Source organism: Anguilla rostrata, chromosome 14 (genome assembly GCF_018555375.3).
Source record: "Anguilla rostrata isolate EN2019 chromosome 14, ASM1855537v3, whole genome shotgun sequence".
Classification (NCBI taxonomy): Eukaryota; Metazoa; Chordata; class Actinopteri; order Anguilliformes; family Anguillidae; genus Anguilla; species Anguilla rostrata.
In genome coordinates this window covers 15434203-15461400 of record NC_057946.1, presented here as the reverse complement: position 1 = coordinate 15461400, position 27198 = coordinate 15434203, and the positions used below count along the sequence as shown (strand labels likewise).

Here is a 27198-nt window from a genome sequence, read left to right as displayed (position 1 = left end):
AAGCATTATCAGCTAAATCCATCCCATAAAAATGATTATGGCCCAAAAAGTAATCAAAACTTTGTCATATTAAATTAATTAAACCTTTTCAATAAGACTGCTATGACACCACCAATTAAAATGAATATAACTTTAAAACAAACAGATGTCCATTCATTAGCCTTTTGATTAAGTAGCTGACTACTAATCTGGCCGCACTTTTATGTAGAAATTGGTGTTAAAGGTTCAGGAAACTAAAACCAGTGAATTATTTGCTGATGTGTTGTTCTAATACTTTTTTTGCATTCACAAACAGCTGCAAAACATTTTTAAATGATTACAATAAAAACAAACAAAAAAAACGTATAAAAGCCTGTGCCAAAATGCCCTTGTTTTCCCCCTTAGCTAACACCAGGTTTTCAGTGGATTTCCAGATCAAAGCATAGATTCTCTATGGAAAAAATTAATGGCAGTTTCATATAACGGTCCCTGTCACAGTCTGTGATTTAAACTGACGTTTAATACTTGTACATTTTTATACGATCACATTTCGCTCTCAAACAACACTGGATCCACCAATTTCCGATTCCGCTTTCCAACCAATATAATTGTTTTGCTAACAGCAAGTGAACACTGCTACGAATGTTAAGTCACAGCTAGCCTAGTGGCTTTTCAACCTGGTGAAAGCTACCATTAGCCAGCAAGAAGTTTAAAGAAAGTGCTCAAATAGCTTAAGGAAATTACTAACGAGTATGGCAACATTAACCACGACTAAGTGATATATACAACTGTACAAAACAAAACAAAAAATTTATTCCACTAACGGGTTACAGCAAACAGCTTACTCGTGTGAATGGTAGCTGGAAATATAGCCCTGTGTGTGATGTTTTAATTGTGTGACGGGTCGCGAACCACTTAAAATTGCTAACAGATATTTTAGCAATGCTCTCTTTCTTCTTACTGTTGTTCCAAGTAATTGATTTTGGTAAGTAAGTGAGTATCTGGACACCCCTTGGTCTGGAGTGGTTTTTCATGGTTTTGGCTTGGGCCCTTAGTTCCAGTGAAGGCAAACCATAATGCAATAACATTTTAGACGATTCTGTGCTTCCAACTTTGTGCCAACACTTTGGGGAAGGCCCTTTCCTGTTTCAGTATGATAATACCCCTGAGCACACAGTGAGGTCCATGTAGAAATGGTTTTGTCGAGGTGTGGAAGAACCTGGCTGGCCTGCACAGAGCCCTGACCTCAACCCCATCAAACACTTTTGGGATCAATTGGAAACCCACTAATGCTCTTCTGACTGAATGGAAGGAAATCCCTGCAACAATGCTACAACATCTAATATAAAGCCTTCCCAGAAGAGTAGAGGTTGTTAACAGCAAAGGGTGGACCAACTCCATATTCATTTTCATAATTTTGGATGAGATGTTGGATGTCACGTGTCCACATACTTTTGGCCATGTAGCGTGTGTGTGCGTTTATATATATATATATATATATATATATATATATATATATATATACAGTATACGTGTGTGTGTGTGTGCCATCATTTCATTGATATAAATAGGTTGCAGATTTAAAATACTAAATTGGCTCATAGCTTTGCTTGTTCATTAGTGTGCAGAATTTGCCAACTCTAGATCATTCACAATGTAACAGCTTATTTGGCTAATTTTATTAATGATGTAAGCCAGCTAGCTAGCAAGCTATATCGTCAATGATTTTGAATGAACGCTGTCAATGATCTAATTTAGCTAGCATGTTACTTGCAAGTCAGACAGAAATCAATGATTACTATCTTTAATGATTGCTCCCTTTGTTGTTTTTTTTTTTTTTTACCACTTTTCAACTGTGTGCCAAGCGAACACTTCCATCAGTGAGCGGAAGCTGGTGCTAGCCATGCAAGACAGCTAACCACAGATAAGATAAACAGCAATGATAGCAACAATGTGATGTGGCCATCGTGCACCTGAAAGTCTCCTGATAAAAATACTATTTTTTTGGAGATGAATTTTATTATATTTAAATACAGCCTGCAATAAACCCTACAGCTTGTGCACTGTTTCCAAGACGACAGGACTTTGGGTTGGACTTGACAAAGGATAAATTCTTGATTAGAAATCCACCAAAGTGTTTCTAGTTTCCTTTGTTATGTCCTTTATAAAGGCACCGTCTGCCATGCTTTGGGGAGAGAATTTCATGGGCAGACATGCAGTGCACAATACAGTTCAGTCCCTTTTGTTTTTTGTGCTTCAGATTTGAGTGCATATTGGGTTTTTGTTTTTGCTATTTGGTACCTCAGAAAAGGGGACAAAAACTATCATTGCTCCATTCAACAATTTATTTGTCTTCTTTTACATCAAAGACACATCAGATTTTCATTTGAAGCACTGCTTTGAGACTGCTGCTATAATTCCACTAGCGTTCAGCTAGACGCTAGTTTCTTTTCTTCAAGACATAACATGTTTAGGCAGGATTTAGCACATGCAAATATACAGCAACAGATTCAAACTCTTGATACAGATGAATAAAAACGTGGAAAATACTTTAACCACGATTCAATGAAATTTTGGTCTCATCTGAAAATAAAAAGGGATTCCAATCAAAAAGTTTTGTAAACTCCAGATGCTTATTTTTGTTGATTACCCTTAATTGAGGCTTATTTGCAACACTTCCAAGGAACTATTGGCATGAAGTTCGCATCTGACATAGTTTTTGAGAATTTGTGTCTTTAAGATGTCCCGGAAAAATTATTTTGCCATGCCTCCCAAACCACTGACCTTACTATGTGTGGGGGAAAGACACACTTGCAATCTTTACTAGGCAGGTTTACCACAGTTCAAGCCATCAAACTTCTGGAATATCGAACCAATAGTGGTGGTATCTGGAAAGTATTGTTTAGTTTTTAATTTATTTGCTTGTTATTACCTCCTAAAGTTCAATAACCATTTGTCTTTTTAGTTATCAGTTATGTGCCTTACGATTTGGTGAGGGATGGATTTTACTTGTGATTTTACTTGTGTGAAATAGAGGCCAGCGAAGGCAAATATCTTGTGACAAGATAAATAATTACTTGTAATGGAAATATAGTTCACATAAAAATATATATTTTTAAATGATTATTTGTGGATGATAAATCAGGCAATTAGAGCACGTGATATATGTATTACCCTCGTTCACAAGATAGAACTCCTGACTTCTTAACTCGAACTCCAATGGATCATTGCAAAGTCATTGTTTATGATATGTATGAAAACCGGTTGACACGTTGATTGGAATTGTATTACCATGCAAATAGGAAGACTGGTTTTGCTGAGCACCACAAAAAATTGAAAAGTAAATTTAGAAACTTACAAAAATGAATCCAGGTGTATTTGGTTTTGATCCAACATGCATATTTAACAAGATGTTGTTCAGTTGTTCTCAATACATAAATAAATAAATAAATAAATAAACAGATGGCAATTTAACTTGTATCCAATGCTGCATTTGCCTGGTCACTATCAGAACTTAAAACATGAATTTACTTTTTAAATTCAGTCCTTAAACCTCTTCACAGCTTGAATTTGAAAGCTATACATACAAGAAGAAATGAACTCTGCTGCACATACTAGCCACTTCTCATGAAAATCGGGATTTTTTTGTGTATACTATATAAACCTTATCTTCATATATTTTCCATGAACCTTGGATACCAAATTCTTGTCCTTGCCTCCTTCTCTAGTTGGTTTCCTTGGGTTTCCAGGGACCTGAGCAAACATGACAATTCATACAAAACTCCTAATTCCTTCCAATTATTCCTATTCTGTTACAATTTACAGCACGGTGCATCCAATTACAACATGAACCATGGCGTTAATTGAACAGAGTAGTTTAAAATTGATCATGTAAGATCTTTAAATGATACTGAACAGGAAGCTCATTTGTTTGAATCAAAATTTTTCTACCTTTGAAATCCTTTTACCTCCCACTTCCCACTTCATTATCTGTCCCTGATTAGATACGACATTACTGTTTGTGTCATCAGTCACTGCGGCCCTGTCAGTCACATAATTAATTTTATTCTAAACAGAAAATCATAATGAGCTTTCTGTAAGCCACCTTTAAAAAATAAATAAATAAATAAAAAACACCGTTTATTTTAAATGGTTCATGGCACAAACATCATGGGACAAGCTCAGCTGTGACTTCACAGCTCACATAAGTTGCCTGTGCACACGGTGTGTTTTGGTTCTGTCTGTCTGGCATCTGAAGTGCCATGTCCATCAGTAACACTGGGATGGTACAGTAAAGAATTTCCTCCTTGGAAAATTTTTTTTTTCTATTGTGTTCTAAATCTAAGTATTGAGCCTAAATTTTCTATAACAAAATTACCGACACCTATTGTTACAACAATGTTATGATGATCAATGATCATTTAAATGTCTTAAATGACAGAGGCCGATTAACAAAAATGAACTCATCAAAATAAATATCTATGTTCCAATTTTCTATATTTATAATAGTGACTTATAATAAATAAATAAAAAACATAGAATGATGAGGGTCTTCAGTAGGCCAACTAAAACAGGTGTACTTCCTATTCAGTCAGTGTGCCTTTTGTGCTCTGCCGTTCAATTCTAATGTTCTAAATTTGTGGAGCAGGCTAACAGCAGAGAAGAACAGGTCCTCTCGCAAGGGGAAATGTATAAGGGTTGAGACAAAATAGAAGAAAAGACAAAGTGGGAAAGGAAAACAGAGAGGATGGAGGGTGTGAAGAATGAACCGTGTGCTCTACAGAAGGACTGTATATTTTAAGAGAGGATAATTGATGCTAAAAATTCACATCTTAGAAAAAAAATGACATCAAAGGTGTTGAATTTAAAGCTTTGAAGTTATTTTGAACTGAAAGTGTCACTGTACTTAATTATATGAGTGGATTCTCAAGCCATGATGTAACATCCATGGTATTCACTTATAAACAGTACACAGTTAAATCAATTAAACTATTTTAATCCAAAACTGTTCAATTGATAAAATCAGCGAATTGGTGAAGTGAGACAGCTGATTATTTAATACTGCAAGAAATCAAGGACAATTTTCAAAGCAGGTGAGTAAGAGGGAAGATGCTTTACTCTTTGAAATTATTTTCTGTCGTGTTAGTTTTTCTAAATAACTGCTTTAGTTTGACAATGCACTATAAGGAGAATTTACTCATACTGTCACAAATTAGCAAGACACGAACATTAACAAGAGCAGTAAAGAGTTTAAAATCTGGCCACAAATGTGTGAATTTAACAGGGCATGTACTAATGCTAATTATGAAGACAAACATATCCACAGTATATTCATATAAATGGTGCTGGCACTATTTAAAACTTTATATGCAGGTGGTGACACCATCAACTAATATGGCAAGCATTAGCGTATTGATTCAAAACACGGGACAGCACACTGGAACAGCGAGTGTGTGATTAGTATGCAGTTCCAGGATGAAATATCTTGAATATTACTTTGTGTGAGCCCACAGAATTTAGCCAGTTTTATTCTGACATTGCGAGGTAGAAAGTACATTCTTCCTTCGAGAGTGTATACTCTAATTCTGATGACTTCTCATTCTAGCAGCAATTACAGTAGTCATGGCAAAGCTCTCATCTTGAGCTATCCACAGCATCACAATACACTATTGTTTTTTCCTGCAATTATAGTCAGCCTTGATAAATCACATCAGGTCATTCATATCCATTTATGTTCTGTCCTTCTAATTTGTTGCAGTCATGCACTGGAAGTCCCAAAAAATGCGTAAGCATTAAGTCTTGCCCCACCCAAATCACTGACCCTTATTTTTGTCACATTTTGTGTGTGCTAATTGTAGTTGCACCAGTTTTTTTTAAATGAACAGATGCCTTATTTCCAATGGTGATGACTCTGACTCTAATTCCTCTGTTTTTAAATAAACATTGGTGCATTGGCAAAGAGAGTGGAATGGAAAAAGAGAGGAAAAGGGAGAACTAGCTCTGCCAGCTGACAAGGCAGTTAATATAAGTTCTGGAGATAAGGCCCCACAGACAAACACTGACAAAATCAGCCATTTCACAAGCAACACCGGAGCTGTCACTCACAGTGAGAGACAGGCCGACAATCAGCAAATGCATCCTGATAAGGAGGCTACTGAGCATGTGCAGGAAAATATGTTCACATTCAGGCACCATCCTTTGGAGGGAGGGTGGGAAGGAGAGGGGGAGGGAAGGAGAGGGGGAGGGAGGGTGAGAGAGAGAGAGAGAGAGAGAGAGAGAGACAGAGATACTCTAAATGACCATACAAATCTCCAAAGAGCTAGATTAAAATGGCCATGGAGCTGGAGACAAAGGGAAAATACTAGGAGAAAATAAACAAAACAAAAATAAGAGATTTTTCAATTATCCTAAAATACTTACGGAGCAATATGGTTCTGTAGTCAACAGATGTTCGCTGACTCCAGGTGGAATAGCAGTATCCTCAAATGAGAGGCTTGATGAGTCAATAGATTAGGTGACTCCAGCTGCAAAAGTGAATACACTGTAGAGCACGCTCCTATAAAAAGAGAAAAGGAAAGGGAGCCGTGATGTTGGCTTATAAAGTAACAAACCTCCCTGAGCCATCGGGATAGGTCTTGTGAGACATCCTGTCTCTGGTATGTACTCAAGAAAAGACATCTGCTTTTTGCCTAGCAATTGACACCCTGGCACCAGTTTAGCGGAGAAGTCTGTCCATTGGGGACAAAGCCTTTTATTGGAGGCAGAGGGCAGAAATGAAGAAAACATAACTTTTCCCTCACAGTGCTGGACTGGCATCATGGGTAGATTTAAACCTCCACACATTACAGAGCATGCTAGTAAAGAAACATCTTTCAAAGCTGAATGGCAACTGATACTGCATTGCAAATATCACCAGTTTATAGTATCATCCAGTCCATTCAGACAGCATGCCATTTAGCCTGTCCCAGGAGTAAATTTAAAACTGTAAGAATGGCAATTTTGTGTGTGTGTTTTTTTTTTTTTTTTTTTCCCAGCAAAGCCTAGATTTCAAAGGCTTTGCTAAGTGGTGCACCACCTATTTACCTCATGTAATTCAGGAGTGGTATGAGGTAGCATGAGTGTGGACAATCCTGGTCCTGAATGCTTCTGGCTTTTTGTTCCAGTCAAACACTTATTTACATAAGTGGCACAATTATCAGGCCAAAATACAACAGAAGGCCATGCATGTGATATGCTATATCCTATATATTTTACAATTTTGAAAGATGTGGCACTGTAAAGACAGGGTTGCTTGCCTGTTGGTACTGCCAGTGATCAATGAAGAATATAGTGCTCTTCTTACATGTTCCTAATTTGTAGGTAAAAAGCATTATAACACAGTGATTACTACTGAATGAAGTACAAAGACTTGGCACAGGAAAAGGACGCACCTGTGAGAGCATAACCAGGAAGAACACCCTATATATGGAGTCTGTTCAGCCATTTAGTCACAAGGTTTTGAAAATTCAATGGTATTGTCAGAAAAGAACACATTTATAACTGTACACACACAAAGACACACACACATACACAAATGTATGACCATAAAAACCAAAAACCTCGACCATATACAAATGCACACAACACAGAAACATTCTCTCTCACTCCCTCTCTCTCTTTTCTGTCAATTACCCACATAAAATGTTTAGGTAACCAAGTTATATAACACGGACCCACATAAAATGTTTAGGTAACCAAGTTCATATGTCTGTTCATCAATACGAGTACTAAAACAAAAACCACTTTGAGGCTTTGGATATACCCAGATCTACATTCTCAAAACTCAAGACTGAAAGAAAATATGCACTGGCAAGACAGGTTTGATCACATCAAAAATGGTCAAGCAATTTTTCTATGTGATTGCTGCCAAATGTGAAATTATCAACAAATTATCATGAATGATCAAAAATTTAGTTGGCAGAAGTAGCATTTTTGAGTATACATTTACAGTAAGTCAGCAATCGAGTAAGATTTCTTTTGATATTCAAAATAGGTTGAAGTAAAATTGCATATATTGTATGCTTCCATAGGGTATACTGTGCTGCCATGTGGCCAGTACATTTAGCCTAAGTTCAGATGCAGTGTTGTTTGTGTTCTGGAAAATTATTTCCAAACATTAAAAAAAACTTGCATTAGTAAGATTTTTTAAATGTACAGTATTGTAAATTCTGCATTTAGTTAAAAGCAGAGTTAAAACCAATCAAAGCTTCATTTAACATTATGTTAATAAAACATGGCTGTAATATATGAACACATTTAGTAAACAAATCCCCTCATTCCATTCACCTTTACACGCTCTGTTCCGATTAATATATTTACTGTAAGACTAAAATATTCTAATATCAGTTTGGTATTGCAGTCAGGCTCTGCACTGTTGAAATACAGCTTTCCCATTTCGTACTCCACCGGACACTCCACCCCCACCTCCTCCCTGAAAATTTAGAGCCATACTGCCCCCTGCTGGCAAAAAAAAATTAAAAAAAAATTAAATGCACACACACATGCATACACGTACACGTACACACGCACACACACACACACACACACACTTAGAACCCTTCTACTTTGTGGGAAGAGTAAAAGTAGCAATGGGAGCTGGGAGCAACAGAGAAATGTCCTCCCAGTATTAAAATTATAACCATCAACACAATTCAGTGTAGACTTTGTGAAGCAAGCACTGAGATTCTGTGAACTCGAGCCAGCACAGGAATGCAGAGGTCCACAAGATAAAAGGAGGGTGCTGTCTGTTAGACCTATAGGAAAGTAGGGGAGCGCACTGTGCATGTGCAGGGGACGAAGAGGGTTCTATGCAGCAAGACCCAGCAGCATGTCTGGAAGGGGTTAAGTCCCCTCCACCATCATGCAATGCTCTCCTTTTGCGTTGTCAAGCCCCATTAACCCTGCTATACCACAGCAATATAGCCCCATCAATTACACCATCAGGCCCATCAATAGAGCGTAGAGGGGCAAGGCCGGCACACATAAACATGACAAACCGCAGCATAAAACCCCCAGCCTGCCTCTGAATGCGCTTGGCTAGTCAGAGGCACTTCATCTGCACCTCTCTTTCTCCCTCTCAGAAAAGGTTCCTCACACAAACTCACGAGCATACACACTTTATCAACTAGATTACTGACCTCCTTACCAGCACCATGAGTTGGTTCTGCTCAAACACAATGGTTTCATATTAAAAACAATCTGCATATGCTAACAAACATATACTTTTGATAGTTCATCTACCCTAATAGTTAATCTAATAGTCAGCTAATGTTCAGCATTTCTCATTTTTGAAGGTTGTCCAACCGTGTACGACTCATCTTCAGTGAAATATGAAATAGTAAACAAAAGAAAAAAAAAAGAAAAAAAAAGACATGTGGCCCAGTATTGAGGGGTTCTGGTTGTTCTGTAATGCTGTGAGGCATGGTTCACCTTAATGATTTCATAATGGTAATGAGTGATTCCCTTCACAACATTTTAAAGCACTCTTGCCATCCATGTGTTATGGCCTTCCCAGTAACAAAACCTGAGCCCATTCAAGCATGTATGGGATATTCTGGAACGACTCCCAAGAAGGCATTTTCCCCTTCCATCAACTAAATGTGCATTAATTGACTTTGCTGTATTGACTTTGCCATATTCCTCTCACAGAACATTATACCACAGTGCACAGAGGCTTTATTGGACACCTGTCGCGAGCCGACACCCTATCAAAAGACTACATCATTTTTTTTCTTTCCTTTGTTTATTTTGCTATCCGTATGTGCAGCAGTTACATGGCACCTCCATAACTAAATATGGTTCTACTTAACTGGGCTCCTACATCGTTCACTGAGTAATCAGTTTTTTATTTCACCTTTATTTCACCAGGCAAGTCATTAAGAACAAATTCTTATTTACAATGGCGGTTTTTTTTTTTACAAGTCACAGGGGCGGGGTTACATTTTATAATGTTCTTTGGGTTACTACTGCATTAGCAATAACACAGGACACCCACAGGCCTCATTTGTCATTGGTGAGATATACCTTTCCTTCAATCACAGCTAGTTCTCCCATTCGGTTGTGTAAAACAGTATTTGGCTTGAGAGCAAGTGCATCACAGATCCGCCATGATCCTGAAGTGGAACAGTTGAGGTACAGCTAATCATTCCAAATACGGGGGGAAAAGGGGAGGAGAAATAAAATAATTATAACAATATAACTCATAGAAGAATACTCGTACAATGATGCCATTTTGGTTCATTAGTTCCTACATATATTCAGTTATTTGTTTACACTCATTATGTACAGGCACTATATGGTAAACAGCTGAATGCTGTGGGGGGATAGAAACACGGGTGTCTGGGGAAGAGTTACTTTGTACAGTCAGAGGTATTTGAAAATATCACTATACGATAACCTAGTCTTTATGCCACTAGACATTATACAACACTTAAAATGTGTATATGCCCTTTTGTAAGGAAACCGTGTTCAGGCTTTAGAAGCTCAAGAGGTCAATGGCCATACAGATATGAGTATGCAACCATTCCCCTGAGCCTTCTCTACCAGATTCAGATTCTACACACAGACACACGTAGGATTCTGTTGACATATCTATGTAGAACACGAGGTTGGATTCAAGAGACAGCTTTCCTTTCCAAGCTTTAATCTACCTCAAGGTTATATCACAGCACCAAGTGATTAATGTAGTCTGAATAACTGAAAAAAAAACACATTTCATTCATCAACCACAATGAAAGGGGGGGAAAAAATATCCACAAAATGTAGACCTTGTGTTCTTTAACTTCTATCTTATAACGGATCTGTGCACTGAATTGACGTGGAAAGAGAAAAAAAAAACATTTCTTCAGGGTTCCAACTGAATGTTGACTCTGAACTGCCTTGACTGCGAAAATGGAAAAGAAAATAAAGAGAACTGGCCCTTTGCCAGAAAGGTATCACTCTCCCAACAGCGTTCTTGGCCAAAGGCTTATGGGTCTTTGATGAAATGAGCAGGGAAAACAAGCATGCTCAGCTCTGCTTTTCACACTCTTCAAGAGTCACAACATTCTCAACAACTACCAGAGATGCTGTTTGGGCTTGACAGTCATTGCAACACAAAGGAATACATTTTATTTCAAGCAAACACCATGGGCCAGGACTGTACTAAACAGTAGGATGTGGCACATCTGCAAAGCACATCTCACTGTAAAATAAAGAGCATAATAAAAATTAAATATATTATTCAGTCAGGACCACCGTCGTTAAAGTTAGAATCTTAATTAACAATCTTTAAAGGCAGTAGTAATGTTTGGCGGTATGGGTCTGTTCTGAAAGCCCTCCTGCCCATCCATGCAAGCATGGACAGAACACCTCCACCGAGGAGGAGGTTAAGACAGGCAGCATGCAACAAGCATGCATACTGTAAAGGAGGAAGCAGGTTTAGACTGGCAGCATGCAGCAAGCAGCACGAAAGGAGAACAGGTTTAGACTGGAGTCATGAGAGCTGCATAGAGGAAACAGGTCTCAGGACTGAGCATCAGCAAGCATGCATAAGGGAATGCGGTCTTAGACTGGCGCATGCACACTGCATGGAGAAAGTTTAGATGCATACAACACATAAAGAATTACAGTCAGGACCACCAGCAAGATGCAACAAGGAGGAACAGGTTTAGAGGCAGATAGCAAGCATGCAGTAAGGGTTGAAGCAGGTTTAGACTGGCGAATGCACAGCATGCATAGGACAGTATGGCAGAATGCACAAGCATCACCAGGAGGAAGGTTCAGACATGGCAGCATGCAACAAGCATGCATAAAGGAGGAAGCAGGTTTAGACTGGCAGAATGCAACAAGCATGCATAAAGGAGGAAGCAGCCAAATGAGGAGGAGGAGGCTGTTTAAATAGACTGGTGTTTTGTGAATGAACTGTGATAGGTGAACATCGCTACTCAGCCGAGCCATCAGCCGATTCAGCCAGAGCCGGACTTGACTCTCGTGGCTTGACTTTCATATACTCGTGGAATGCTCTATCATGGGAGTGGCTTGATTGCCCTTACTGTGGCATAAAGGTGTATGCAAAAGTTGAGATCGGAACACACTGAATTTATTAAAAAGAGGAAAAGACATTTTGTTTTGGAAGATTTTTAAAGCGCAATCACAAGGGAAATGCATCAGGCGATTTATTTTAGAAGACTTTCAGGTACAGGGCATTTCAAAGCTTGATCTTAGCCAAAAGAATGAGAAGCACTTATAAACAATTATTTCAGCATCTCAAAACATTTACTGGAAATTTTGTGCAGCGTGACCTGAAAGTGTGTGAACTTAGCTAACCTACAGCAGCATCTCCTATTAACCCTCCCAATTAAGTGAGAGACAGTCAACAGGTGCAAGCAATTCTGCTCATGAGAAGCTTTTCACCTTTTTTTAACATGACCGCCCATGTTTATTAAAATAAGACTGGGGGGAAACCTTCACCTAACATCCCATGAAAATGTAATGTACCTGGGTAAAAAGGAAAATGAACACTGTCTTCATTTCAAAGACAAATGAAATAGAAAAAATGGGGTACCTACAGTAGGGGGGAGGGGAAGGAACTGGAAAATTCACCCGTGGATTCATGGGATTTTGATTTACTTTGTGCTAAAGACGACATGTGCTGCCCAGACAACAGATTTAAAAGGCAAATCAGAAGACAGAATGCTTTTATGTGACAGCTTGACTACACATTAAGGAAGGCGAGATTCCCACTTCTCATTTAGACTGGCCCTGGCATGGCCTTTTCCCATGTTCAGGCCACTGACGTCATACTTTATCAGCAAACAACTTCCTGCAAGGTTATTCAGGTCTATGCAAGCCAAACTTACTGAACAAGTGCACCTTTCAGGCCATGTATCAGACAACCTAACAGTCTTTTTTCAGCTCTTCCAGATATTGGGGAATTCAAAATGTCACTGGTTAGCTGCTCCTGGTCAGAGAGCGCAAGAGTCCATAAAAAGAACCGATTAAGGGTTCTACTGATGTGTGGGATGGTTGGAATATGTAATGATGTTTCTTCATTTTAAATCATGACTGTCGTATCTGTCCCCGCACATTCATATTGGTTTCTTAACACACATGCTAAAAGTGGCCCTGGTACAATTTCTTACCTTGGCCCGAGGTCAACACAAAAGCTCCCCCCCGACCCCCGCCCCAATTACCCCACCCATTTCTTATTGGGTTCTTTATATGGTCATCTCAGTTTCAGTCTGGGGGAAACACTGTAAGGGGGAAACACTGGCACAAAATTCACAGCTCCATAACCTGAAATAACCATAAAAACACATTTATTGGAAACAAATAAATAAAAAATAATATAATCCGCTTTACAATTTCCACATTTTTATAGGAGGGTCAGAGGCAATTGCCAAGTAACCACAAAAAGAGAGTTTTAAAAAAAAGACAAGATTAGAAGAATGCAGAGAGCATGGTTACGTATGCAAACTGTCCTGATACGTCCCTCTGGGTTAGTGCCAGTGTGTCCCGATCTCTAGCGTTTAGCCGCTGCTGTGGGCGCGGCCTCAGCTGGAGGTGAGCTGTGACGATGAGCTGCTGCTTCCTGAGCTCTTCCCGCTCTTCTGGCCGCGGGAGGCGCTGGGCTGGCGGGGCACCCGCTGGCTGGACCCGTCCCGGCCCCCCTTCTCCACGTGGCCCTGCCCCACTTTGCTGCGCACTGGGGAAAAGAGCCCGGCCGTTATTCCGTAGCCAGGCACGTCCCGCCCCGCCCCAGAATGCAAGCACACCAAGGTGTACACTCAGCTCGCTAGCACACGCGTGTCCTGGTTTACGGTCTCTGAGATTCAGAGACTGGGGCCAACAAACACCGATAGCAGAGATTCTAATTTCAGAAGCAACAAGCCACATGCCTGAGGAAAAAACAAGGCCCAGAGCAGCAAAATACTGGGGAAAGAGTTACTCCTGCAATACAGCGGCAGTAGTATTCTACACATTTCCATAGAAGGAGTTTTAATTCACAATAAATGTGAACTCGGCTCTGGCAAAAATATCCATGATTTTCTGAGGCCTTCATATGCATTACAGGCCAAAATGCAGGTCAGGGCCATCGTCACAAAATTCCTTGTTGAAAAACTTGGTCCAAGTCTCATAGTTCAAGATATAACCTATTTAATGGTTTATATTTTGTCTCATTACACGAACAGCCAATCCCGCGGGTTTAATTTATGCAAGAGCAAAACTGGCGCCTATAATTTATATAAAAAAATGTGTGTGATGCAAACTGTGCCCCAGCTGAATTTAGCGCTCATAAACCTAGTAATGGCCGGAGCATCTTTCGTAATCTAGAATACCCGACAAAAAGCCACCTAATGAGTGCCATGGACATTCGTGTGGTTAATGATTTTAATTTCTACATAAACACCCAGACGTGCCCAATACATTTTGATGCTTCAGGCCTTTGCTTTTACACAAGATCATTCACGCGAGCCAGCGAATGAGAATGTGGCAGCGAGCAGCAGACAGGTGAAAGACACTGATGACAGGAGAGCTGGATAACAGTGATGACCTGGTGAAGTCAAACACAGACTCTGGGAAGGCGGTGACCTTCCTACTATGAGCTGCGGTTTCGAGAATCTGTTCTCCTTCTATCGCTGGAACACAGAAGAACCATTGCCAGTCTCCAATACTTGACCACTAGAAAAGACCTGCCACTTTCTTAACTAGCAAACTTTGGTGAAAAGCATGAGAAAACCCAAATATGGACTAAATGCTATAAAACCATGCATACAATACATTCACACTGTTTTGGTACATGATATGGACTGTGACTTCACAAAACTATACACATTGCTAAGTACAGTTCAGTAATATGCCACATGTTAAGATGTGGCATATTACTGAATGACAGGGTCTGGTCTGGACTGAGCAAGAGTGGACCCGTCCCACGCACAGCACATCAAAGGCAAGCAGGAGTATCACTTTCACAGAACAAAGTGTCACCGCGGAGCCTGGATACACAGCCAGGTTAGCCACAGCCAGAGGCAGTTGACACGGCACTGCCATCTTGCCAAAGCTACTAAGCACAGTTCAGAAGGAAATGGCAGGAGATTAGCACTGTATCGCTGACATGCACAGGCCGTCACACACTACATCTTACCATAACTTAAGTAACACAGCCTAATGTACAACTTTCAGTTGTGATGACGGGCTTTGTGAGAAACTCAGCTCGGCATCACCCACAAAGATGTGAAAGTTTTGGAAGAAATCAGAATTTCAGCCGCTTTAATGGTGAACCATTTGCTTGGCATAAAATGAAGCTGAGTTTCAGGGTATTGTTTAGTACAATACTGCGTATCTTTATGGCATGTTAGACGGGCTGATATAGAGAATGGGGTGAGGTGTCAGAATAACTAACTTGCACAATAACAACTGAGCAAGGTGAATCTGTCAACCTTCATTAACAATAAGAGAAAACCTATTCATACTAACTCACTGTACTTTAACCTGGTGAATTCCACACAGCTATCATGAAGGTCTGGCTTAACCCAGCCATTTCAATAATTGAAACATCATGTGAAATCAAGTAAGTTCACGGCAAATGATACAGAACGTGAAAGACCAGTGATAACTACAATCCGCACAATGATCTGAAATCAAAAGAACACCCAGATCTACCCCAGGTCTCCGCGAGAGAAGTTGTCAACCGTCTCCCTTAAATGTCCAATAAAGAACGAGCGGCACAAAGCAGCGCTGAGCATGCTGGGGGCTGCGGCTGTGCCTGGCGCCCGGTGAGATGCAGACAAAGGTGACCCCAGGAAATAAACTAACAAACACAACCTGCGAAGGGAGAGAACAGGCAGCAAGTAAAGCGGAAGGAACCAGGGGGACCTTGAGAGAGAGGAGGGCAAGCGTCGGCCGGGCTGTAGACCACAATCTTTGTGTTTACTCTCGCCGGCCGCAGGCCAGAGGGCTGGGGGAGAGGTGCGGGGATTTTACTGCTCTTGCCAGACACAAGTGAGTCCTCTACTTCAGGAAAGGGAAAAGAAACACACATACACACACACAACACAGAGACCAGGATACACACGTGCACATACAGGAAGAATAATAGAGACATTAGCGCACACGGACGGTGATACGCGGTCAGGAAATACACAAGAAATGCGTGTTCGGCATTAGAATACCAATTATAGGACACTCGCTTCCATTTTGGCTTTATCAAATTTCATGCACAAGTAATGTCAAAGACCATGTGGACTACTGCAAAAAGGCCTAATGAGCTTTTCATTCTGGCTAAGTGAGGCAAAGTTTAGCTAGCAGAAGCATTCTGGAATGGAATGAATAGGGATTCTTAATCGCCTGCTCGTGAAATCAATCAGGTACATTTATAAGCAACACTACTGAGGCAGACAACATAGATGATGTAAAAGGAGGAAGCTGCACGGGAGCGGTAGATCTTAAGCAAAGGACTATGACACAAGCAAAGCAAGCTCCTATAAACAGAAAGACTCTGTACAGGCGATCGGGGATTTCAGACAGAAAGCTTCTCATTAAAATCCAAAGTTTGATCATAGACAAATGTTTGGTTAACCAAAGTTTCCTCTATTTTACTAAAGTCAGTATCTTTACAAGTAGTGACATCTAAAGTGATAACTATATTTTTGAGTTTGCAAAATGGAAGTGGCAAATAATAAGAGAAAAGATTTCTGTTGAAAGACTAATAATGCAAAGTCTGGCAGGAGTAAATGTACGCAGCCCAGGCAATATACACAATTAACTTACAATATGAGAGATCTACTCGCAGAATAAATGCAAATCTCATGCAACAGGCTCTCAATATCACCATTAAGCCTACTGCCCAAAGAAGTAAACCTCTTCTATGCCAGAGCTTCACTGGAACCTAGACAGTTTAAGTACACATGCAGGATGCAACTGTATGAATGTCTTGAGTGTTGGTCTGCAATATACACTGTGACGTTCCCTCCATATCTATTCAAGCCCCACCCCCCCATGCTTCAGGGACTGACCTCTGGGCTCGGTGGGGGCTGTGACCGTTTGCGACGCTGTGGAGACGTCTGATGCTGACGTGTCCGCAATCCTTTGCCCGGCACACATTGCTTTCAATGTCTGGAAGACGGCCAGTGGGGCCACATTCATTTTTAGTAGATCCACGATGATCCTGGAGAATGAAACATACATTCAATAACTATCTAATTTGCTCTTGGTTACAGCAACTGTGAAGGTAAGCAAGTTGTAACACTGAAATGGAAGGACCATGGTGGGTTGGACTGCATGTGCTGGCCTGGCCTGACTCACTTGAAGACCTCTTGGTCCACTGCAATCCCAGCAGCTTGCGTCAGCTCGAACAGCTCGTTCTCCTCTGTGTTCAGGATCTTCTTCTTCTTCATGGCATATTTCTGAACATTGCCGCTGATGGTGACACCCAGAGCAGGGGATTCTGGGGCTGTTGGCAGTGTTGTGGTCTGCTGGGGGTGAGCCATACCTGGCTGAGGAGATCCGAGGGGAGGAGACAAGGCCAATGACGACAAGCTAAAAATAAAGAAAATGTTATAGGTATGGTGCTGTCAGTGAAAATGGGCTTTTACTCATCGTGACCAAAATTAGGCAACAATTCAACCACGCACTTTAAAGTAGGTAAAATGATATAGCAAGCGAACATTATTTTTCTTTCCATCGCCAATTTTATTTACCATTATTTCGTTATTTACCAAATAACAAACATGTTTCTAACTACAGAATTGCAATTGGAACAGACGGACATTTTCCCCATTAGGATGTGACTAGCCAAGTTACCGACGTAGCCATCAATGTATCGTAGCCCAACATGACTGCAATGGTCTACTTTAGCTAACGTAGCTAATCCTTGCTGCGGGTGTTTGTTTAAACAACCGTGAGAAAAAAATCATGTTATACTACTGCCACTAGTCTACCGACGTTAATTCAACGCAAACGTTACCTGGTGAACGTAGCGAATTAGCTACATGTACAGAGAAAATGCAGACTGTCACGGGTTCAGCTAGCCAATATTGAAACTATCATCTGTGCAAGACCTTAACCTGTAACTGCACAGCAAACAAAATAGACTCGCTAACAGCAAAACAGTCATCCGTTACTTCGTTACAAATGCAAAGAACACGGACTAGCTAGCTAACTTAGCCTAACATTAGATGAGTACCGCTAGGATTTGGCCATGCGACAGTTAGCATCATTTTTTCTTCACTAGAACATCTAGATAACTCGTTAGGTAATGAGCTATCTAGATACCTACCTAAATTTGAGTTAGGAAAACACGTCAAACGTCTTCACAGACTTTACAATTAAATATAAAAAAATTGTTGTGACGAGAGCTCAGAAGACTAGCTTAATGATAGCAGCTTTCAAGGAATGAAGCGGGTGGGCGGGTCTTTCTGAACGGTGTGCTTAGAAAATACTGCCGGTAGGAAACCGATCTATTTTCTATTTTTTATACCCCGGTGGAAGACAAGCACATTATTACTTCCACCCTCTCAACTCTTTTCGAGGTTTACAACACCTTTAAACATGACACAGAATAATTTCAAAGCGTTTAATTTGCATTTTCATTTTAATGTGTTGTTAAGGCATTTGCCATCTATAGCAGCTATTAGCGAAAATTCTCAGATACAAAAATGGAAAAGCGCGTCCACAAGGTATTCCGAACTGCGAAGTTGCAACTTACTGTATCTTTATTAAAAATAAAAATCGAACGTAAAATTCCTGACTAGTACCCTTCTATCCTTTTACCTTGCAAATCTTGAAGAATGCACATTACACATTGACTGTGCCACAATACGATTGTAACTTGGCCTATTTCTAGCGGTGTTTGTTCACTATGCGAAATGCACTTCGGGCGCTATGGCGAAAAGCGTCTGTTAAAAGATTAACGTGTATATCTTGTCCTCTGGATACTACCGATGGTGTACTTTCCCAAATTAAAACTGTATTTGATTAGCTTTGAGAACATTCGATCACTTCATTAAAACAGAAAAAAAAAATAACTCACTCGAGGTCTTTTACAGTATTCACCCACTCTAGCTGAATGCAAAGCAGCATACCTCATCACAGATTAAGCAGCACAAATCAGTGGAAAACACTGGTAGTATTCCAATCCAATTTGCAGAGAAAATGCATTTTCCTTCATTCAGACATTTACTCTCGTTAGTTCTGTTCCTTTAACGCAAACCTTAAACTGCAGTTCAACAACTGCACGTCTGGAATGACATCTGAAGAAATCGTAACTGCAGGTTTAAAAAATAAAATCTCCAGTGCTTAGGAGCTTTGTCTGGTTTAATGATATAGCACTGCCATCAGTTAAATGTGAGCTGAATCCTACATGTACTAAATAGCACTACAAGTGGAAGTTACATAGCTAACACAATTTACTGAAAATGTAGCTTTAAAATTCTGAATATTTAGTTTGCAATTATGGTTTAAAGAAATTAAATGCATATGATAATTTGCAATGGCTATCAAATGGATGAATTTTGTTGCAATGGATCTACATCAAGGAAAATTCTTCATGGCTGAGTTGATTTCATGTTTTTGCTTCAAGGTTCAGGTGAAAGGGATAACTAAAAATCTGTCTGCATAATGCCAGCATCAATTTTTTAAAAAGAAAGAAAAAAAAAACAATAACATAAATAGTTTTGGTTCTGGTCCAGGTAATGTTCACCCAGTGGAAACCATCCATATTAGCACATATAAAATGGGTCCAGTTAGCATTGCCCTGCTAAATGGCAGTACAGTGGAATAGCATGTAGCTTAACAGTCATATATGGGATACTTCAGTGTGGTTCAGGTCCATTTTCATAGCATATTTCTGCTTCTGTTGCCATCCTCATGATCTAGAACTGAAATGTTCTAGCAAGATCTCTTCAGCATTGCCTTGGATAGACAGGCCAAAGAAAGAAAGAGAGACAGACAGAGAGAATGTGACTGACTGTATTATGGTTCTGCCATCTCAGGTGGTGCGCTGTCGTTTGGTATTTTCCTCCTCCTGTGGCTCTGCCTCAGGGGAGCGTTTCTTGGCCAATAGCATGTCCTGTTCCCCCTCTAGCACCTCCACCGAGTAGACTGGAGTTGTGGCGGGGACAGGGCTCTCTATTTTGGGCTCAGGGTCCACCTGGTCGGGCTGAAGCTGCACCTCAACTATTTCCAGTCCTGTGAGGGCAGAAGGCTGGCTGTCAGGCCCGCTGGTCTGATCTTCGCTGAGGAAGGAGATGCTCATGGCGCCCTCCCCCTCCTCACCACCAGGGGGCAGGCTGAGCTGCAGAACCTCGGCATGGCCATTGACAGGAAGCGTGCCGGCTCGATTCAGGAGCTCTTTCCTCAAGGTGCCCAGCTGCGTCTGTAGCAGCTCGCGGTGCTGGGCCTCCAGACTTTCCACCTGCGCACAGTGCACAAGCCCACTTTACAACTTAAAAACTCTGCCCTACCACCGCTGATGAGACCATATATAGTGAGATAGTGAATGATGGCCATATTTTGTTGGTTATCTAAAGAATTACGGCCATCTACAACATATTTAATGTGACTACAATTCACTATGTTGACACTAGTTTAGTGGACAAACATCTACCCATACCACATAAGGACAGACTCACAAGCTTTTTGATCTTCTGTTCACTGCTTTCTGAAGTACGGTACAACTGCAGCTCTTCAAACATCTTTACGTTGGCCTGCACCAAACTGGCCATCTGAGGGCACCAGAGAGACATTTAATTTCCAACACACACATTCACGTATTTAATAAAAAAAGAAAAAAGAAAAAACAGGCAACAAGAGGCCAAGTAAAAGAGGATATAGATGTGTAGCTTTCCCCCATGATTTGCCAATAACAGACTCCAAAAACAATCAAAAGCCAAGAATCCAGACCAGATACTGAAAGCTGTCTTGTACCTGCACCAAGGAAGCAACTGAACATATCTGACTAATCAGAAACACCTGTGAAGGGGCCCTGAAATGGGGGGACTATGCATAAAAAGTGCTGTAATTTCTACTAATGCTGAAACTAAAGTGTATGAAAATACCTTTAAATAAAAGCAGAGAATGTGCACTTTAACTGTGAAACTATTCCTTCATGCTCTTCACTTTAACCACATGACATTGTTTGGTTACAAATGGAAAACTGTGGCGTACAGAGCCAAATCAAGAAAAAAAATATGTCTTTGTCCCAAACATAATGGAGCTCACCGTTTTATTTTTCTCCCCATATGCAAGCAAAAATGAATAATGGGACTAGCAGAAAAAGGCCAATTAGTTGTTTTTATTCAGAAAACTAGGAAACTCATTCCACTACTGAGGAAACATGGGAATATTATACACGACATTACTGAAAATGATGGGAGGTTAAGGACCCAGTGCAATCAATTTTTTTTCTTTCAGTCTTAAGTGTTCATTAAGACTAGATAAATAATTATGACTACTTTTTCCAAATTTATAAACTAGATAATATTTCCTTTTGATGTGAAGCAAGTCTTTTAAAAACAAAGTTAGAGGTGTGACTGTGTCGGTTCAATAAATATTCACTTGAAGTTCACTTCTGATTGACAGTCCAAGATACTGATGCTTCAGTCACTGGTTGGTCTTGGTCACAGGGTTTTTAAGTAATGCATTGTACCAATGGACTATATTCCTCCAAAAAACGTCACAACGTTAAGAGTAACGGTGAGATGGAATAACTTTTGGCCATGTACCAATTGTCGTATTATGATAAGCCTTTAGATTTGGGTGTGGAAAACTGCAGCTTAGTAATCATTTATGCAGTTAAGTTTTTCCCCTGCATTCCTTATTGCATATTTGAGGCAGCTTTTTTTTTTTTGTTTATAGTATGTAACGAGTTTGACTTCTAACCACTTGGTAAGGTGGCTAGACTTCTAGCAGTATCCCTTGATGAAGAACACCTGAAAACATGAATGGCCATACCCAACTCAAATGAACAGGCCCCAGTCATTTAAACCCAGCTGCCTACATGGTCTTTAAGGCGCTGGATCTCGGCCCGGAGCCTCTTCTCCATGGCGGCCTTCTCTGTGCGGAGGACCTGGTTCTGCTGGTGCAGCTCGAGCAGCTGTTTCTCCAGCAGCAGGCTCTGGTCCAGGCTTTCTCCACCCTGCAGCATACATCACAGGCCAGACCTGATTGCCTATTATGGGCAATAACAATTCTCTAAATTAGAATACTATATTGTCATTAAACTATAATAACTATTATAGTTATGAATGAAATAATACCAAATGAATAACTTAATAAGGATGTGTGCCGTATATTTTTAACATTTCTTTTAAAGGGCATAATCATAATAGAGTACCTGCTCTGTAATAATACCGGCCGCTGTGTCGTATATCAGGTTACCAGTCTCCCCATCAGGATCCATGAGGACGAGCGTCTGCTGGCCTGTGGCCTGCTGGGAAAGCCCCACTGTCTCCTCAGCTCCCACCGCAATCCCATTGTTCACACTGCTGTCCTTCAGTCAAATAACCCAGAAATCAGCATGTTCAAAAAGGCACCAAAATACCAACCCTGGTGATTATGAATAAAAAAACATTTCCCCCCCCCCCCCGGTTACAAAAAAAAAAAAGGCTCACGTTTGGTTCAGCAGAGATGCAATGTACCTTGGGCCCCTCGGTAAGGAGGGTGTCGGTGCTTGTTGACGTGGCGATGATGGTCTGAGTCAGCACAGGCCCGATGGCGCTATAATCCCCATTTGAGCCGGCACCGATGGCAAGACCACTGTAGGCCTTTGGGTGCGCCTCCGCGCTTTGCTCGTAGTACTGTCGGCTATTCACCTCCTAAGAACAAATGTACAATGAGGTTAACCTCGCTAACACATACAAAATACAAAGTAACGTTTTTCCAAAATGTCCCAGCATTGCGAAACGGTCACATTATTTTATCATTATTACACAACCCTCACGTTTTCAAGCAACTCCCCTGCATTCAGCTTTGATCACTGGAGCATTTTCTATTTGCCATTACAGAATTTCCACTATTGCCTCTTTTTAATTTGTCCTCTTCATTATGACACTTTTGCACAGCAGTAGTTAGATCAGTTTATTCAGTGATGTTTTGTTTTGGCTGTGTTGCAGATGATTTCTGCACTATATTTTTGCAGTTCTTCATGTGCACACATTTGTGAATTGCAATTTGTAAGACCATCTACTCAATTAATGCATGGGTGGTCAGTCCATGTGGCATTTAGTTTACTGTACCACTATGATATGTTTTTTTTTATTTTTATTATTATTCTTGCACATCTAAAAGAGTAATAGCTGATTAAATGGACACGCTAAAAACAAAGCCCAGTGTCACTTATGCTGAATTACTCTGCATGAGAGCAAATAACCAGCTAAAGAGGAATGAAAGTCAAACACATTGAAGCCCACCCCAATGTTAATCCTGGCAACAAACCTGGGTGATCTGGATCTGGAAGGTGGTGTGTGGGTTCCGAAAGTGGGTTTTGTAGTGTTTGATGGCCTCGTCGCGGCGATTGAAGCCGTTTCGGCAGCGGTAGCAGTGCCAGTGAGCTCCTTTGAATTTCTTCTCCCCTTTGATGGTGCCTACAATCTCGCAGTGGTTGCAGCACCGCAGTACCTTCAAACCTGAGGAGGAAGGAAGAGACAACCGTGAAAATATTAGACCAAAACATGTGCTTATATTTCAGAAATCTATGATAAAATTAATGTTGGAATGTAAGAATAGGCTTCAGTAACATGTTTATCATAATTAAATAATAAAATAATCCACTACCTACTCCTACACCAAAAACAGAACCCTGTTGCTGGTTTGTGGTCAGTTAGAGGCGCAACTCACCAGCAAAATCGATGCCCTTGTCCACGTGCTTGACCCGGTAGTGTGCCCGCAGGATGACTGGGTCCTGGTAGGCCTCGGTGATGCTGCAGAACGGGCAGTGCATGTGGCTCTCTTTGGCCTTGGCCGAGCACGTCTCATCCTGGCAGAGGACCGGGTTGTAGTTGTGCTCTGTACCTTTCATCCTCACCGATGGATGAGCCTGTAGCAGCAGAGTGATGGAATCCTTTTTACATCACATAACATCACAATTTTGTTCACTGTTAACAGACAACAAAAATTATGTTCTTTTTTTTTCTTATTCATTAGAATACAGTAAATCCTCAAGGGAAAATAACTTAGGACAGTGTAGGGAATTATATTTCAATATTCTATCATAGAAATAAAATGTCACATTTTTCCTAAATTGATGTTTGTGCTCTTCTGCTTCTTAAATAAACTCCGGATGCCATTTTCATCTGTGCTACGATGTAAAACACTAAGAAAATCGGCCAAACAATTGGTTATTAATATCTGTCCTAGAATTTCCATATCCTGCACCCAAGGGGAAATCACTGGATTTTATGTATGCAAAGAATGAAAAGAGTCGTAAGACAGACAGCCTTCAGTATTAATTATGTGAATTACTTCTATTCACTCATACAAATGAAGGTACCAGGTTATTTATTAACAATATATGGATACAATTGAAAACAGACACCTGTAAGTTAATGAGATACTGTCTATTTAAAAAAGCACTGGTATGGAGAAAATGAAGACTGCCAGACGCAGGCCTCTGGACACCACTGCCCCCGACTACAAATTAGGACTAGCAGCAGTAACCAAAAACCCACAAACTCTAAATAAATGTCTTTGCTAACATGACACAAAATGCTTAGCTACAGGACAATCAAATGAAGACACACCAACTACTAGCTAAATCATTTCCGTAATATTGAAGGGAAAATTAATACATTTGACACGTCTAAATGCAACAGTTTTCACGGGGCAACTGGACCCTCGTTTTGTGTAATACCTATTCTTTTTTTTTCCTTTAAAATTTTGGCTCGTTCCACTGAAATATTGTACTTTCAATGCAAACAAAAACGTACTTGGGGGCAATTGTATCAGAATGTACAAAACAGTCTCACCAGAAACTTAATCAAGTAACTTGTGGAATCTGCAAATTCATAACTAACGTTATCCCCTACTGGCAAGTACACGCATCTGCAAGTAGCCTACTCCTGCAACTAGAACTGTTTTGACGTAGCAAGGCTAATACTGCGCTCTCCATTAAGGGTCTAAGTTTCAACAGTGTCTGCTGATCTAGTTTGTTTATAACTGCATGTATTGCGCAGTATAATAGGTGCATTTTACTACTGTTGATATGCATAGATACTAAGTTCCTAAACAAGACATTTTACCCTCCTTCTAATGCCACTGCTCTTTGAATCGTAGCCACCAAGCTAAATGTAACAACAAAGAGGCCTTGCTTGTCCACGGGTAATATTGGAGAACGAATACTTTATACAGCTCTCTATGCTGTTCTTAAGGCACCAAGTCACATACTTACGATAAAAGCCGCCATTTTCCACAAAAGGTTTTACTACAGAATCCAGAAATCAGGCTCTAACGACATGTTCTTGGTCTAAAACACTGTAGCATATTGCTAATTTGAGAAAGGTTCTGTGTTGTTCGTCATCGGTGGATGCACACGTTCTCACCTACGGTTTTCACGAGGCGTTTACGTCGGAGGTTTTCGGCGGTTACGACACTGTCGTACAGGATTGGGCGTTTTTTTATGCCTAAACTCAACGCATTCGACTTCTAAGGCAAACGAGCGTCACATGTCGTGTCTTGGCAAATCAGCGATGAGTGCGTTGGGTATATTTTGTTAGTCAGTTGTATAAAGCAGTGGTAATGATTGCGTATTGGCCGTAATCAGAGCCGTAATGTAAGCGAATGTAACTACGTATTCTGCGTTGATTTTAAGCGGTAGGCTAGCCTATGTTTGAGCATATGAATGTCTGTTTCTCAGTTCCGCTGTATTTTAACATGGAAAACAATTTCTACGGCGCGTGTGGACTTCTGCCTTTAATATTCCACGTTTATATGAAGAATTGCCCGACAATAAAAAAACCGAATGAACTAATGCACATTACTTGCTCGTCAATTTTGCTAACGTACGTAACTATGTGCAGATTTTTATGCAAACGTCATCGTTCCGTAATTTATTGCAGATTTGTTTATTGGCATGTGGTTATTGCATGTAACATATTGAGATTTCATATTGCTTATGAATTTTGTTTCAAAGTACATTATTAATTGTGTTCATTTTCCATGCAAAATATAGATCTTTGATTTCGTTATTAGCCTACACCCATACTAATGTTCACCTACGCACGTGTCTCCTAACTTTTTTAAACGGTTCACAATAGTATCTATAGCCTATGTTCTGCATTATTCAAAACACTGCAAACACTCATTTTAAGGGCAAGCATAATGTAGCAGACTTCTCAGGTTGTGTACAGAAAAAAAAAGAAAAGAAAAAACCAAAGAAACAATTGATACGGATGGATATCCTACTTTAGCCCCGGGAAAACAGAACAGATACAGTACGTGTATAGCGCTATTTGAAAGTAATGTATGATCTATCACCACTAGGTGAAGCACAAGCACTGCTTGGGCTACAGCAAGTGACACGAGAGTCAATTGGCTGCTAAACTGGATATCTCACTCTCAATCTGGAAATGGTTTGTTCTGATAATAACCATCAGGTGTCTCTACTCTCGAGGGTAATATGGGGGATCCTACAGTTAATGTGGAAAAATAATAGTGTGAAGTCATAGATTTTCAGTAGTAAGACACTCAGTATTACAAGGACAAAGACATGACATTGTAATTCATATAACACATATAACCTGCACTGAGTTTATATTGTGTAGAATGGTAACTACATGATAAATTGACATTACAGGCATTTAGCAGACGGTCTTATCCAGAGCGACTTACACAACTTTTACATAGCATTTTTTACAGTGTATCCATTTATGCAGCTGGATATATACTAAAGCAATTTCGGTTAAGTGCCTTGCTCAAGCGTACAACGGCAGTGTCCTACCCGGGAATCGAACCTGCAACCTTTCAGTTACAAGCCCAGTTCCTTACCCACTGTGCTACGCTCCGTCATAGAACAGGTCAGAGTTTACATGGTGTGGAGTAGTCTGGACAGTCACTGCAGTAGTAAAATGCTTATCGTTATTATATTATTAGTGCTGCTCTAATTAACAAAGTAATTTTTTTCTGAAAATTTGACTTGATTTATCTGATTCATCCCTACACAAATCATCCATTTAACACTCAGGCAGAATGTTATTCATTTGCCTGCTG

The 27198-nt window shown here is 40.3% G+C and overlaps 1 protein-coding gene across 14 annotated transcripts; it reads right to left on the bottom strand.

Annotated features, from left to right (window-relative positions):
- Positions 1–13299: 13299 nt before the first annotated feature.
- Positions 13300–25589, bottom strand: mzt2b (mitotic spindle organizing protein 2B). Of its 14 annotated transcripts, none has more exons than XR_010325273.1 (11): positions 25382–25526; positions 23833–24031; positions 23431–23621; positions 22608–22811; positions 22331–22486; positions 21995–22132; positions 20628–20720; positions 17302–17535; positions 17013–17164; positions 15874–16011; positions 13565–13702 (listed from the first exon to the last, which is right to left on the bottom strand). XR_010325273.1 is itself a non-coding variant. In XM_064307477.1 (10 exons), exons 2-10 carry the CDS (start codon positions 24011–24013, stop codon positions 13438–13440), a joined length of 1614 nt encoding a protein of 537 aa, XP_064163547.1. In that variant the 5' UTR covers positions 24014–24031; positions 25533–25589; the 3' UTR covers positions 13300–13437. The 14 variants fall into 14 exon arrangements, 12 of the variants coding, with proteins under 12 accessions (XP_064163547.1, XP_064163545.1, XP_064163546.1 ...); XR_010325274.1 differs by having other exon boundaries at positions 15874–16008; XM_064307477.1 differs by lacking the exons at positions 15874–16011; positions 25382–25526 and adding an exon at positions 25533–25589 and having other exon boundaries at positions 13300–13702.
- Between the last annotated feature and the right edge of the window lie 1609 nt (positions 25590–27198).

Excerpts from the sequence above, each read along its gene's own strand:
- mzt2b (XM_064307475.1), bottom strand. Across the intron at positions 23,622-23,832 it reads CAAGGGCATCGATTTTGCTG|GTTTGAAGGTACTGCGGTGC; the intron begins GTGAGTTGCGCC and ends CTTCCTCCTCAG. Across the intron at positions 22,487-22,607 it reads GCATCTCTGCTGAACCAAAC|GACAGCAGTGTGAACAATGG; the intron begins GTGAGCCTTTTT and ends ATTTGACTGAAG.